This window comes from Terrapene carolina, unplaced genomic scaffold, assembly GCF_002925995.2.
Source record: "Terrapene carolina triunguis isolate 2854851 unplaced genomic scaffold, T_m_triunguis-2.0 Scaffold69, whole genome shotgun sequence".
Taxonomy (NCBI): Eukaryota; Metazoa; Chordata; order Testudines; family Emydidae; genus Terrapene; species Terrapene triunguis.
In genome coordinates, this window is record NW_020664420.1 from 55,485,065 (window position 1) to 55,497,704 (window position 12,640).

Below are 12,640 nucleotides of genomic sequence, written 5' to 3' on the forward strand. Positions count from 1 at the left end.
CACTGCCCCTGCCCCGAGTGCTGACTCCACTGCTCCCATTGGCTGGTAATTGGGAGCTGCGGGAGTGGCACCTGCAGGCACGGGCAGCCCACAGAGCCACCTGGCCCCTCCGCCTCAGAGCCGGACATGCTGGCCGCTTCCGGAAGCTGCCTGAGGTAAGTGTCGCTCGGCTGGAGCCTACACCCCGAATCCCCTCCTGCACCCCAACCTCCTGTCCCAAGTTGGAACCCCCTCCTGCACCCTAACTTCCTCCCAGAGCCTGTAACCCAACCCCCTGTCCCATCCCTGATCCCCCTCCTGCACCCAAACAACCTCCCACAGCCTGCACACCCCTCCCATGCCCCAACCCCCTGTCCCAGCCCTGAGTCCCCTTCTGCAGCCAAACTCCCTCCTGGAGCCTGCACCACAACCCTCTGCCCCAGCCCTGAGCTCCTTCCCACACCCAAACTCCCTCCCAGAGCCCGCACCCCCTCCCATGCCCAGCTCCCCTGCCCCAGCCCTGAGCCCCTTCCTGCACCCCAAACCTCTTACCCTAGCCCCACCCCAGAGTCCACACCCCCTCCCACATCCCAACCCCCTGCCCTATCCCGGAGTTCCCACCCGCACCCTGCACCCCTGATTTCTGACCCCAACCCAATGCTCACATCCCTAGCAGGAGCCCTCACCCCCTTCCACACTCCAACCCTGCCCAGAGCCCCCTCCAGCACCCTGAGCCGCTCATTTCTGGCCCCACCCTGGAGCCCACACCCCCAACCAGAGCCCTCACCCCATCCTATACCTCAACCCCCGGCCCCAATCCAGTGAAAGAGAGTGAGGGTGGGGGACAATGAGCCATGCAGGGAGGAGAGATGGAGTGAGCAGGGGCGGATCCTCAGAGAAGGGGCAGGGCCTCAGGAAAGGGGCGGGGCAAGATTGTTGGGTTTTATGCGATTAGAAAATTGGCAACCCCCTCCCCCGTCACAGGGCAGATTTTTATCCAGAAGCTGGAAGATATTTATGATGAACTAGAAACAGCTACAATAGATTTGTTTAGATTCTTTACAGTATGGGGTTTGGGCACAAAAATTACCACGATCCAGCTTGCTCTAGGTGCCGGATCTACAGTATTTCGCAGCCTCATGCACTATCATACACTCAAGGTCTGGAATGCTTTGGGCGCAGTAGGAGGGGCTGGTACACGTGGTCCCTGTTCCTGCCAGTAGCCTTGGGGGTGAGATAAACCCTGAAAGGATCCAGATCTGGGTTGCGGCAGCGCTTGTGTTCTGGGAGCCAAAGGCTGCGAGCGGGCGGGTAGTTGCACTAGGAAGAGCGAGGCTTGTTCCCTAGGTAGTGGATGGTGCAGGGCCCCGGTGAAATTTTTTTTCCCGGCCCCCCAGCAAGGGCGGACCAGCTAAACAGGGCCGACGGGGGCGTGGGGCTGTGAGTCGGTACAAATTACCGGGGCCCGCCGGTCCGGAAGGGGGCCTGGCTTCCCCCCCTCGTCGGCCCTGTTTAGCCGGTCCACCCTTGTTGGGGGGCCCGAAAAAATTCCGGGCCTGGCTTCCCCCTGCAAGTGGGGGAGGAGGAGAGAGCCAAAGACAGCCAGCGGGATCCGGGTACCTCCGGCTCTTGCCTTATCCCGGAGCACAGAGTTTGGGGTGGGTCCCCCCTTTTTGCTCACACTCTCGTCCCTGCGTCCGCAGAGCCCGGCGTGGCGCCTGATACCCGCCTGCAGTCGGCCTCTGCCCAGCGCTACAGCCAGCAGCAACCACCCTGCCCAAGTCGCCACGCGCGCGCCCTCAGGCTTGAGCTGCAATCGCGCATGCGTCGACCCCAGTTTAGTTTTGGAGCGCCGCGCCTCGGTCACCTGACAGCAACAGCGGCGGCCCGGGAGCGTCCATGGCAGCGGCGGCCCTGCCGGACTCGGAGCCATGATGAGAACTTCCGCTTCCTCTGCCGCGGCTGCAGAGCCCGGCCGCGCCTAGGCCGCGGCGGCTCCCCCTGGAGGCCGTGGCCGTACCCGAGCCGGGCAGGGAGGGGGCGCGATGCGGCCGCCGCTGCGCTGGCTCCTGACCGGGCTGCTGCTGGGAGCGCTGTGCGAGGAGGCTGCCGCGGCGAACAGCGACCCGCCGGCCCGCTCGACGCCCCCGCAAGGCAGCACCCCCGGGGAGGCGACGCGGAGCAGCAATGGCAGCAGCAGGGCCCCGCCCGAGCGGGACCAGCCCATGACCCAGCGCGCCCTGGCTGTGCTCGTGGTGGCCAGCGCCGCCCTCATCGTCTACTTCGTGATCCGGACCGTGCGGTGAGGGGCCAGGCGGGCGGGGGATATAAGCCCTGTCGGGTTCTGCCGGGCGCGGGGGTCGTTGCTTCCCCTGCAGTGCCCCACCTCCGGGCCCGGGTGCAGCGGGGCTGGCCGTGGGGTGTGAGGATTTCTCGCTGCACACGCCGGGGGATTTGCTAATGAGCGCTCAGGTGAGGTGTACGGAGCCAAACACTGCGTGCCCAGCGCAGCCTGTCCCGGGGCATCCCGTGGGGTACGACACGGACATCTCGCGCTGTGCATCCTCTGCAGGAGAAACTGCACTGGCATTAGCCTTGCACCCTCCTGTGCCCATCACCTTCGGTTCCTTAGCTGTTTTGCCTTCTTGCTGATGTCAGGTACTTCGGGCAGCGCTTTCTAGGGAGGAGCAGTCCTTTGTTATCTGCCTTGGACTGAATGTCACAGGTCAAGTACCATTCTAAAATGTTGACAGCATAGTTATAGATGCCTACGGGGGGAGGGATAGCTCAGTGGTTTGAGCTTTGGCCTGCTAAACCCAGGGTTGTGAGTTCAATCCTTGAGGGGGCCATTTGGGGATTTAGTTGGGGATTGATCCTGCTTTGAGCAGGGAGTTGGACTAGATGATCTTCTGAGGTCCCTTCCAACCCTAATAATCTATGATTCTAAACATAAAATGTCACATGTTAATCCCCAAACACCTGTGTCACATTTTACACCCATTCAGTCTTGCTGTAAGAATCCTCATTGTTTTGACCACGTTACCCCCTCTCCTTGCCCCTCTGCACGTCTGCTCAAGCACATGTCTACTTGTCTTCACTTTTAATGTCCTTGTGGAGAAACATTGATTTAAAAGTCCTCTGTGGCTTATCCTTGGCTACCTTTTGAGACTTGGGGCTGGTCTACACTACTGTTTAAGTCAATGTAACTTACATCACTCAGGGGTATGAAAAAGACAAGTTACAGCGACCTAAGCACTGTCCACTCCGGCACTATATCGGCAGGAGACTCTCTCTTGCCAACATAGCTTCTGCCTCTCGCGGAGGTGGAGTATTTGTGCTGAGGAGAGAGCGCTCTCCTGTTGGCATATCCCGTTGGTATAGTGTGTCTGGTGAAGACACGCTATGCCAACGGGAGAGCACTCTCCCCTCAGCACAAATACTACAGTGGCGCAGCTGCATTGGTGCAACTGCGCCAATGTAGCGCTGTAGTGTAGACTTGCTCTTGTATGTTGTCAAATCAATAATGCTGCTCTTCATTGCTCACTTGTCGTTATTTTTCAAATTCTTTTTACATTAAATTGAAGATGATCTGTATCATAAAACCAGAAAGGGTAGTTAACTGTTGGAACAATTTACCAAGGGTTGTAATAGATTCTCTATCATTGTCAGTTTTTAAACCAAGATTGGATTTTTTTTTTCTGAAAGATATGCTGTAGCTCAAGTAAGGAAGCTCTATGGCCTGTGTTTGGCAGGAGATAATCACAGTAGTCCCTTCTGACCTTAGAATCTATGAATCTAAACCAGAAAAATGACCAAGTTTAGTGCTGGAGCAACACCTTCTTACTCTGTTTTGCGAGTTCAGCATATTTATTTAAAATAGGGTTACCAGTTTTCATTCAAGATAACATATGTGCATATGAGAGAGAGAGATACATAAATACAATCTGACATGTTTAATAGATTCTAAGGCTGGAAAGGGCCATTGTGATCATCTAGTCTTACCTCCTGTATAGCACAGGCCATAGAACTTTCCCCAAATTATTCCTAGAGTGTATCTTTTAGACAAACATCCAGTCTTGATTTTAAAGTTGCCAGTGATGAAGAATCCATCACAACCTCTTGGGAAATTGTTCCAGTGGTTAATTACTTTCACAGTTAAAAATGTAAGCCTTATTTCCTGTCTGAATTTTCTAGCTTCAGTGACTAGCCATTGGATCATGTTATATTTTTCTCTGCTAGACTGAAGAACTCATATTTCAATTTAATGCCTTTGGTTTGTTTTGCGTCACCAAAGAGTGAATCTTGCACAGATGATCCAATGCAGAGCTGCACTGTGTGATTGCCAATCTTTAACTTGCAAATGTCTTAAAGATTCAACATATACCCCAAGTTGATTCACTTTTGTGGTAAATTGATAATTTTGCATTAAAAGATGTAAGCTTCAAAGTTAATATTTGAGCCCTTCAGCAGTATGCTAACCAATTTATTGCATTATGTAACATCTCTTCTAAAAAGGAATATTATCATTTTTTGACAAGTAAGATCCAGAACACTCAGGTACATTAAGATGAGTGACCTAATTGCTTAAGTAGTCCTAAAACTTTCTTTCAGCTGTAGTCTGGCACAACTGGTATTTTGTATCTTGGATTGTTTTCTCTGACATTAGTTTTCCCTATCCACGCTTTTTGATAGCTTGGAGTCCATGCTGATTTTCCTCTCATTAATAAAATAGCAAGCATATATACTTGCATATGTGGAAAATATGCACTTATCTCTTGTTGTAAAGCTTGGAGATACATGGAGAATGAAAGCATGTGTGAAATTGTGAAATTACTTTATTTTTAAATCCAGTTACTTTTATATGTTTGCAGAAATTTTGCAGGGATGGTTATTGTTTTGTTTTGGGAGAGAGGCATATTTTCATGCACCAAGTACCGTCAAGCTTCAGATGTGATTCTTTAAGGGGACCTGTCAATTTTAAATTGACTTCACTCTGAAAATTTCTTATTTACTTTTGTTACAAGTAATTCTTGTTATTGGGATATTTAGTGCAATGGATTAGGTACACCACGTGTCTTGAAAGGTATGTTTGGGTAGCTATTAATCATTGTAGCAGTGGAGATATATCTGCAAGTTTTGTATCTGTTGTTCTGGCAGCGTCTGGTGCTGCTTTGAGTTTGTGTTTGTCTTGGACTGTGGGAAACTTGCTTCTGTTAATGAATTTGCCAAAGTTGGGGGGTTGTTTGAAGGCCAGAAGAGGGAGTTTGGGAAAGATTTCTTTCAGGACGTGTTCCCTGTCAAGCACAGATTCTAATTGTTTAATGATACCCTGTATGGTTTCCAGCATAGGGTGGTAGATGACAACTAGGGGTGTGCGATTGCAGAGGTTTTTTTTGTAATGAAGTAGGTTCTTTTGATACAGGTACTGATACAGCTGTGCCCTGCAGCACATTTAGTGAAGACACTCTATGCCGACGGGAGAGAGAGCTCTCCCGTTGGCTTAAAGAAACCACCTCTGCAAGCAGCATAAGTGATGTTGGTGGGAGAAGCTCTCACATGAATGCTTATGTCAGTTTAATTTATGTTGCTCAGAGGGGTGAAATATTCACACCCTAAGGGTATGTCTACACTACGAGAGTAGTTCGATTTTAGTTAAATCGAATATGTGCAATCGATATTAGAAAGTCGAACGTGTGTGTCTACACTAAGGACAGTAATTCGACTTTGTCAGTCCACAGTACCAGGGAAAGCGTCGACATTGGAAGCAGTGCACTGTGGGCAGCTATCCCACAGTTCCCGCAGTCCCCGCTGCCCATTGGAATTCTGGGTCGAGCCCCCAATGCCTTCTGGGTAAAAAAATGTGGCGAGGGTGCTTTTGGGTAACTGTCGTCATCCGTCAGTCACTACCGCCCTGCCTCCCTCCCTGAAAGCGCCGGCGGGAAATCAGTTCGCGCACTTTTTGATCAGTGACAGCGCGGACGCCACAGCACTGCGATCATGGATCCCGCTGCGACCATCGCTGCAGTTGTGGCCGTTCTCAACGCCTCGCACCTTATCATACACCTTACCCTGAGGCAGATGCAGAGTAATCAGGCGAGGAGGCTACGGCACCGCCGTGAGGGCCTGAAGTCGGAGAGTAGCACAGAGCTGTCAGAAACCACGAGCCCCAGCGCCCAGGACATCACGGTGGCAATGGGGCATGTGGATTTTGTTGAACGGCGATTCTGGGCCCGGGAAACAAGCACGGACTGGTGGGACCGCATAGTGCTTCAGGTCTGGGATGAATCCCAGTGGCTGCGAAACTTTCGCATGCGGAAGGGCACTTTCCTGGAACTTTGTGACTTGCTGTCCCCTGCCCTGAAGCGCAAGGACACCCGCATGCGAGCAGCCCTGACTGTCCAGAAGCGAGTGGCCATAGCCCTCTGGAAGCTTGCAACGCCGGACAGCTACCGGTCAGTCGCGAACCACTTTGGCGTGGGCAAATCTACCGTGGGGGTTGTTGTCATGCAAGTAGCCAAGGCAATCGTCAAGGTACTGCTGTCAAAGGTAGTGACCCTGGGAAACGCGCAGGCCATCATAGATGGCTTCGCTGCGATGGGATTCCCAAACTGCGGTGGGGCTATAGATGGGACTCACATCCCTATCCTGGGACCGGGCCACCAGGCCAGCCAGTACATCAATAGAAAGGGCTACTTTTCAATGGTGCTGCAAGCACTGGTGGACCATCGGGGACGGTTTACAAACATCTATGTCGGATGGCCGGGCAAGGTTCATGACGCTCGCGTGTTCAGGAACTCTGGTCTGTTTAGACGGCTGCAGGAAGGTATTTACTTCCCGGACCACAAGATAACTGTGGGGGATGTGGAGATGCCTACAGTGATCCTCGGGGACCCAGCCTACCCACTAATGCCCTGGCTCATGAAGCCCTATACTGGCGCCCTGGACACAGAAAAAGAACTGTTTAACTACCGGCTGAGCAAGTGCAGAATGGTGGTGGAGTGTGCTTTTGGCCGTCTCAAGGGGAGATGGAGAAGCTTACTCACTCGCTGTGATCTCAGCGAAACCAATATCCCCATCGTTATTGCAGCTTGCTGTGTGCTCCACAATCTCTGTGAGAGCAAGGGGGAGACCTTTATGGCGGGGTGGGAGGTTGAGGCAAATAGCCTGGCTGCTGATTACGCCCAGCCAGACAGCCGGGCGATTAGAAGAGCCCAGCGGGACGCGCTGTGCATCCGGGAGGCTTTGAAAGCCAGTTTCAAGGCTGAGCAGGGTACCCAGTGACTTTTAAGTTTGTGGACACAGAAGCAGAACTTGCCCCCGTTTCTTTACCCAGTTGCCGTCGACTATCCTCTCCAATCACATACCCCCTTCACCCCCTTCCCAAAAAATAAAATCTGTTCTGTTTTGTTAATGGACACCATTGTCTTTATTACTGTTTTCGCGGGAATGTTTTAAACCTGGGACGCAGACTGTGGCGGGGGGCGGGTTTAGTGTTGTGATGCAAATGATGCTTCTAAACTCCAGGAATGACAGGCTCCGCGGTGGTGGACTGGTTGTTTCAACGGAGCCTGCCAGCCCTCCTGGCCGGGACTGCGTGTATGTGTCGGCTATGTGACTGTCTTGCAGGGGGAGGAGGGTTACAGATCCCCTGCTGCGCGGCTCTGTGATCCAGGGTAAGGACCGCTGCATAAGATCTGTAACTGCCCTCCCCCGCCACCAAGTCACAGAGCAACACCACCCCCCCCCACCACACAGAACATGAAAACCACCTCCCAGACTGACCAGGATAACTAGTCACTGCACTGTATATGTGCCCTGCTGCTGCACCTGCCCCCTGCTAAAGGTGACTGTCCTGTCCAATGACCAAGCCCCTTCCCCCCCCTTCAGACAGACTCCCCTCCAAAAGAAGAGGATGGAAACAGAAATGAACAGAAACGTATTCTTTATTAACAACCGCACATGGAACGGGGGGGTGAAACTTGGACGGGGTCTTGTGTGAGGCGGGTAGGAAAGGACTTTTCAAATTTTGGGGAATGAGAGCCTTCTAGTGGTAGAGCAGTCCGCAGGGGTGGAGTGAAATTTTTCACGGCCCCTTCCACCCCTCCGTGTTTGGACTTTGGGTGAGGGGGGTATGGGACTTGGTGGCGGGGCAGGGCAGTTACAGAGAGACTGCAGCGGGGCTCTCTCCTCCTGCCTCCGGTCCTGCAGAACATCCACAAGGCGGCGGAGCGTGTCCGTTTGCTCCCTCATTAGTCCAAGCAGCGTTTGAGTAGCCTGCCTGTCCTCCTGTCGCCACCTCTCCTCCCGTTCCATGTTTGCCCGGTGCATTTGGGACAAGTTCTCCCTCCACTGTGTCTGCTGGGCTGCCTGTGCTCGGGAGCATGCCATTAGTTCAGCAAACATGTCTTCCCGTGTCCTCTTCTTCCTCCTCCTAATGTGCGCTAGCCTCTGGGCAGATGTGGCTGTGGGAATTGGAAAAAGGGAGTGAATTCCTGAGACAGAGCAATGTATCTGTGAACAGAGAACATAGTCTTTCTCTGTGAACAAGACCATGCAGAGCACCTATCACACGCGCACTGAGGACAAGGTCGAATTTTCTGCCCTCGCCTACAGTGCCTGCGGTCTTGCTGTGGCGAGCTGAGGAGCAGGGCTGGACACCGGACTTTGTCTAGCTGGCAAACATGGTAAGCCGTAGACTTGTGGCCGCTTAAAACTTTAAGAGTGGCACTGGCCTCCTTTCAAATAGAAAGCAATGCGAGTCTCTGCTGGCAGCAATCCTGCAAGCATGAACTCTGCCCCTGTCCCACCCCCTCGCGGCTGTAAACCGCGTGGCTGTAAACCGGCGGTTGCAGTTCTATAAAGGGACGGGCAAGCAGTCCCAATACTAACTTTCCCCTACCTAATTCACAGCAGGGAGTCATGCCAGACATCACCCTCCTGAAGGTCTCCGAGAGCCAGAAGGAGAAGATGCTCCGGGACAGCCTGCAGAAACCGGGGCCATTTGCTGCACTGCTGTGCAAGGCCATGATCCCGGAGTACCTGCTGGCGTTGTGGCAGGGAAACGTGTCCTACCACGGGGGGCCTAATAAGCTCTCCCTGCCCAGGAACCTGCTGATGAGGCTGGAAAAACACCTGCAGGAGGTGTATGAGGAGTTCTCCCCGGAGGATCTCGCCTCTATCCCCGGTTACATTGACCAGTTCCTGGCTTAGGTGCCCTTGGAGGGACAAATGACTGCAGGGTTTTGGGCACTATAATCATGAAGCGGACATTGTGCAATTTTTTGAAAATGGTTCGGACTATATATTGAGGCGCCCAAAAAAAGACAAATCATGATACACTTTGCACTGATTCCCCTTTTGTTTGACTTTACTGTTTACATGTTTTGAAGCACTTTACCCACTGTTCATATTTTCAATCTTCCTGTTTTGTTGCAAATAAATGTTTACATGTTTTAAAGCACTTTAGCTAATGTTAATATTTTAAATACGCCAGTTATGTTGTAAATAAATGTTTAGATATTTAAAACACTTACTGCTTGATCCGTCCCCTGAATCTGTGTCTGGGGTAACGGCTGGGGAGGGTTGGTAGGGGATCTCTGTCAGGGTGATGAAGAGCTCCTGGCTGTCGGGCAAATCAGCGTTGTAAGCGCTGTCTACTGCCTCGTCCTCCTCATCTCCTTCCTCCTCTTCCCCGTCCGCTGAGGAACCGGCCGCGGACAATATCCCATCCTCAGAGTCCACGGTCAGGGGTGGGGTAGTGGTGGCGGCCGCACCTAGGATGGAATGCAGTGCCTCGTAGAAACGGGATGTGTGGGGCTGGGATCCAGAGCGTCCGTTTGCCTCTTTGGTCTTCTGGTAGCCTTGTCTCAGCTCCTTGATTTTCACGCGGCACTGCGTTGCATCCCGGCTGTAGCCTCTCTCTGCCATGGCTTTAGAGATCTTCTCATAGATCTTTGCATTCCGTCTTTTGGAGCGCAGCTCCGAAAGCACGGACTCATCGCCCCACACTGCGATGAGATCCAAGACTTCCCAATCCGTCCATGCTGGGGCCCTCTTTCTATTGGATTGCACGGCCATCTCTGCTGGAGAGCTCTGCATCGTTGCCACTGCTGCTGAGCTCACCACGGTGTCCAAACAGAAACTGCGATTCAAACTGCCCAGACAGGAAAAGGAATTCAAATTTTCCCGGGGGAGTGGCTGGTCAGAGCATCCGAGCTCGGACTGCTGTCCAGAGCGTCAACAGAGTGGTGCACTGTGGGATAGCTCCCGGAGCTATTAGCGTCGATTTCCATCCACACCTAGCCTAATTCGACATGGCCATGTCGAATTTAGCGCTACTCCTCTCGTTGGGGAGGATTACAGAAATCGATTTAAAGAGAGCTCTATGTCGAACTAAATGGCTTCCTGGTGTGGACGGGTGCAGGGTTAATTCGATATAACGGCGCTAAATTCGACATAAAAGCCTAGTGTAGACCAGGCCTAAGTGACATAAAATTTGCCAACAGAAGCTGTAGTGTAGACATAGCCTAAAACTCATGGACTCAAAGACACTGGATTTACGGCTTAGTTAGAACAATCTATAACTCACTAACCCTCCTTTGCCCTAGAACTGCAGAGATGTTAAACTGCCCACTTCACCTTGTATGGTCTTTTATAGCATGTTAATTCCTTATACTAAACAATCCACCCTCTATTAGCTGTGACACTCTGAGTAGCTTTTCAGACCTGAAGAAGGGTTCTGTGTAAACCCAAAAGCTTGTCACTTTCACCAGCGGTATGTTGTATATCTGAGTTAGTGACAACTCAAGATTGTTGAAAAATAGGCTCAATTGGAATTATTTAATCAAAGATTATCAACCAGAGATTAGTACAGGACTATATAGAGTATAGAAAGAAAAGATACATTACCACTCTGTTGTCAGATCTAAGGTGGCTCTGTCTCTTTCCTTCACTGTATCTGGAGATGTATGCAGTTTCATTCCCCAACTTAACTTCTCATACCAGTGTCGTCATATAGGGTTTTTGCCAAAGAAATGTATGTTCTGATGTCATTTCTATACATTCTCGGTTTACCTGATTTATATGTGAAGGCATAATTTATTTACAGCTGAGAGGACCAACAATTCTTTAAGATAGTATCTCTCAGTGGGTCCTTCTTATCCCATGATTATTCTTCTCTGTTGAGTCCCCAACAGAAAACATCTGCTGTAACAATCATCTCTTATTAGTTTCCCAAGTCTTTATATATGCTTATGTAAGGCTATATTTTAACGATGGGGAGAGAGTTTCCTAGAATATCTGAAGTTTTATAGACATGAAGATGCCATGAATTATTAAATACAGCCTAATGCAGGGGTGGGCAAACTACTGCCCGCGGGCTGGATCCGGCTCGCCACCCGTTTTAATCCGGCCCTCGAGCTCCTGCTGGGGAGCAGGGTCTGGGGCTCCAGTGGGGGAGCAGGTTCGGGGGCCGCTCCACGTGGCACCCAGAAGCAGCGGCATGGCCCCCTTCCGGCTCCTACACTGCCCCTGCCCCAAGTGCTGCCCTCGCAGCTCCCATTGGCCTAGAACCGCAGCCAATGGGAGCTACAGAGGCGGTGCCTGCGGATGGGGAAGCGTGCAGAGCTGCCGGGGCAGCCTGCAGAGCTGCCTGGTCTGCGTCTCTGCGTAGGAGCCGGAGAAGGTACATGCCGCTGCTTCCGGGAGATGCTTGAGGTAAGTGCTGCCTGGAGCCTGCACCCCTGAGCCTCTCCCTGTACCCCAAACCCCTGCCCAAGCCCTGATCTCCCTCCCGCCCTCCGAACCCCTCGCTCCCAGCCTGGAGCCACCTCCTGCACCCCAAACCCTCCATCCCTAGCCCAACACCAGAGCCCTCACCCCTCCTCCCCGGACCTCACTCCCCCGCCCCGTCCTGGAGCCCCCTCCCACACCCTGAACTCCTCATTTCTGGCCCCACCCTGGAGCCCTCACACTCTCACTGTCCTGCACCTCAACCCCAATTTTGTGAGCATTCATGGCCCGCCATACAATTTCTATTCCCAGATGTGGCCCTCAGGCCAAAAAGATTGCCCACCCCTGGCCTAATGCATAAAATTCCTGAGTAGGGTTACTTGTCAGTCAGTGTTCTGGGCCTTAGAATTCAACTTATTCTTTGTTAACATTATAAAGATTCTGAAGAATAGTTGATATATAAATAATCAAATATACAGAAAGAAAGGACTAGAAGGATGAATATTTACTAATAGATACTAACAAGAAGTTGGTCCAATAAAGGTTATACCTCTCCCACCTTGCCTCTAATATCCTTGTACCAACCAGTAAGTCATGTATTTTAAATATATCCTTCTTCCATAAGGGTATGTCTACACTACGGGATTAATCCGAATTTACAGAATTCGAATTTTGGAAACAGATTGTATAAAGTCGAATGTATGCAGCCACACTAAGCACATTAATTTGGCGGTGTGCGTCCATGTACCGGGGCTAACGTCGATTTCCGGAGCGTTGCACTGTGGGTAGTTATCCCATAGCTATCCCATAGTTCCCGTAGTCTCCCCCGCCCATTGGAATTCTGGGTTGAGATCCCAGTGCCTGATGGGGCAAAAAACATTGTCGCAGGTTGTTCTGGGTACAGCCTCACCCCTCCCTCCGTGAAAGCAAC

The 12,640-nt window shown here is 51.7% G+C and overlaps 1 protein-coding gene across 1 annotated transcript in view; it reads left to right on the forward strand.

The window, feature by feature from the left end:
- Positions 1 to 1,890: 1,890 nt before the first annotated feature.
- The window catches only part of FAM174A (family with sequence similarity 174 member A), a 39,640-nt gene continuing 28,890 nt past the window's right edge, over positions 1,891 to 12,640 (forward strand). Inside the window, exon 1 of the mRNA XM_026649186.2 lies at positions 1,891 to 2,281. Coding sequence (XP_026504971.1) covers positions 2,025 to 2,281 — 257 coding nt within the window. The 5' untranslated portion in view covers positions 1,891 to 2,024. The remainder of the gene's footprint in view (positions 2,282 to 12,640) is intronic.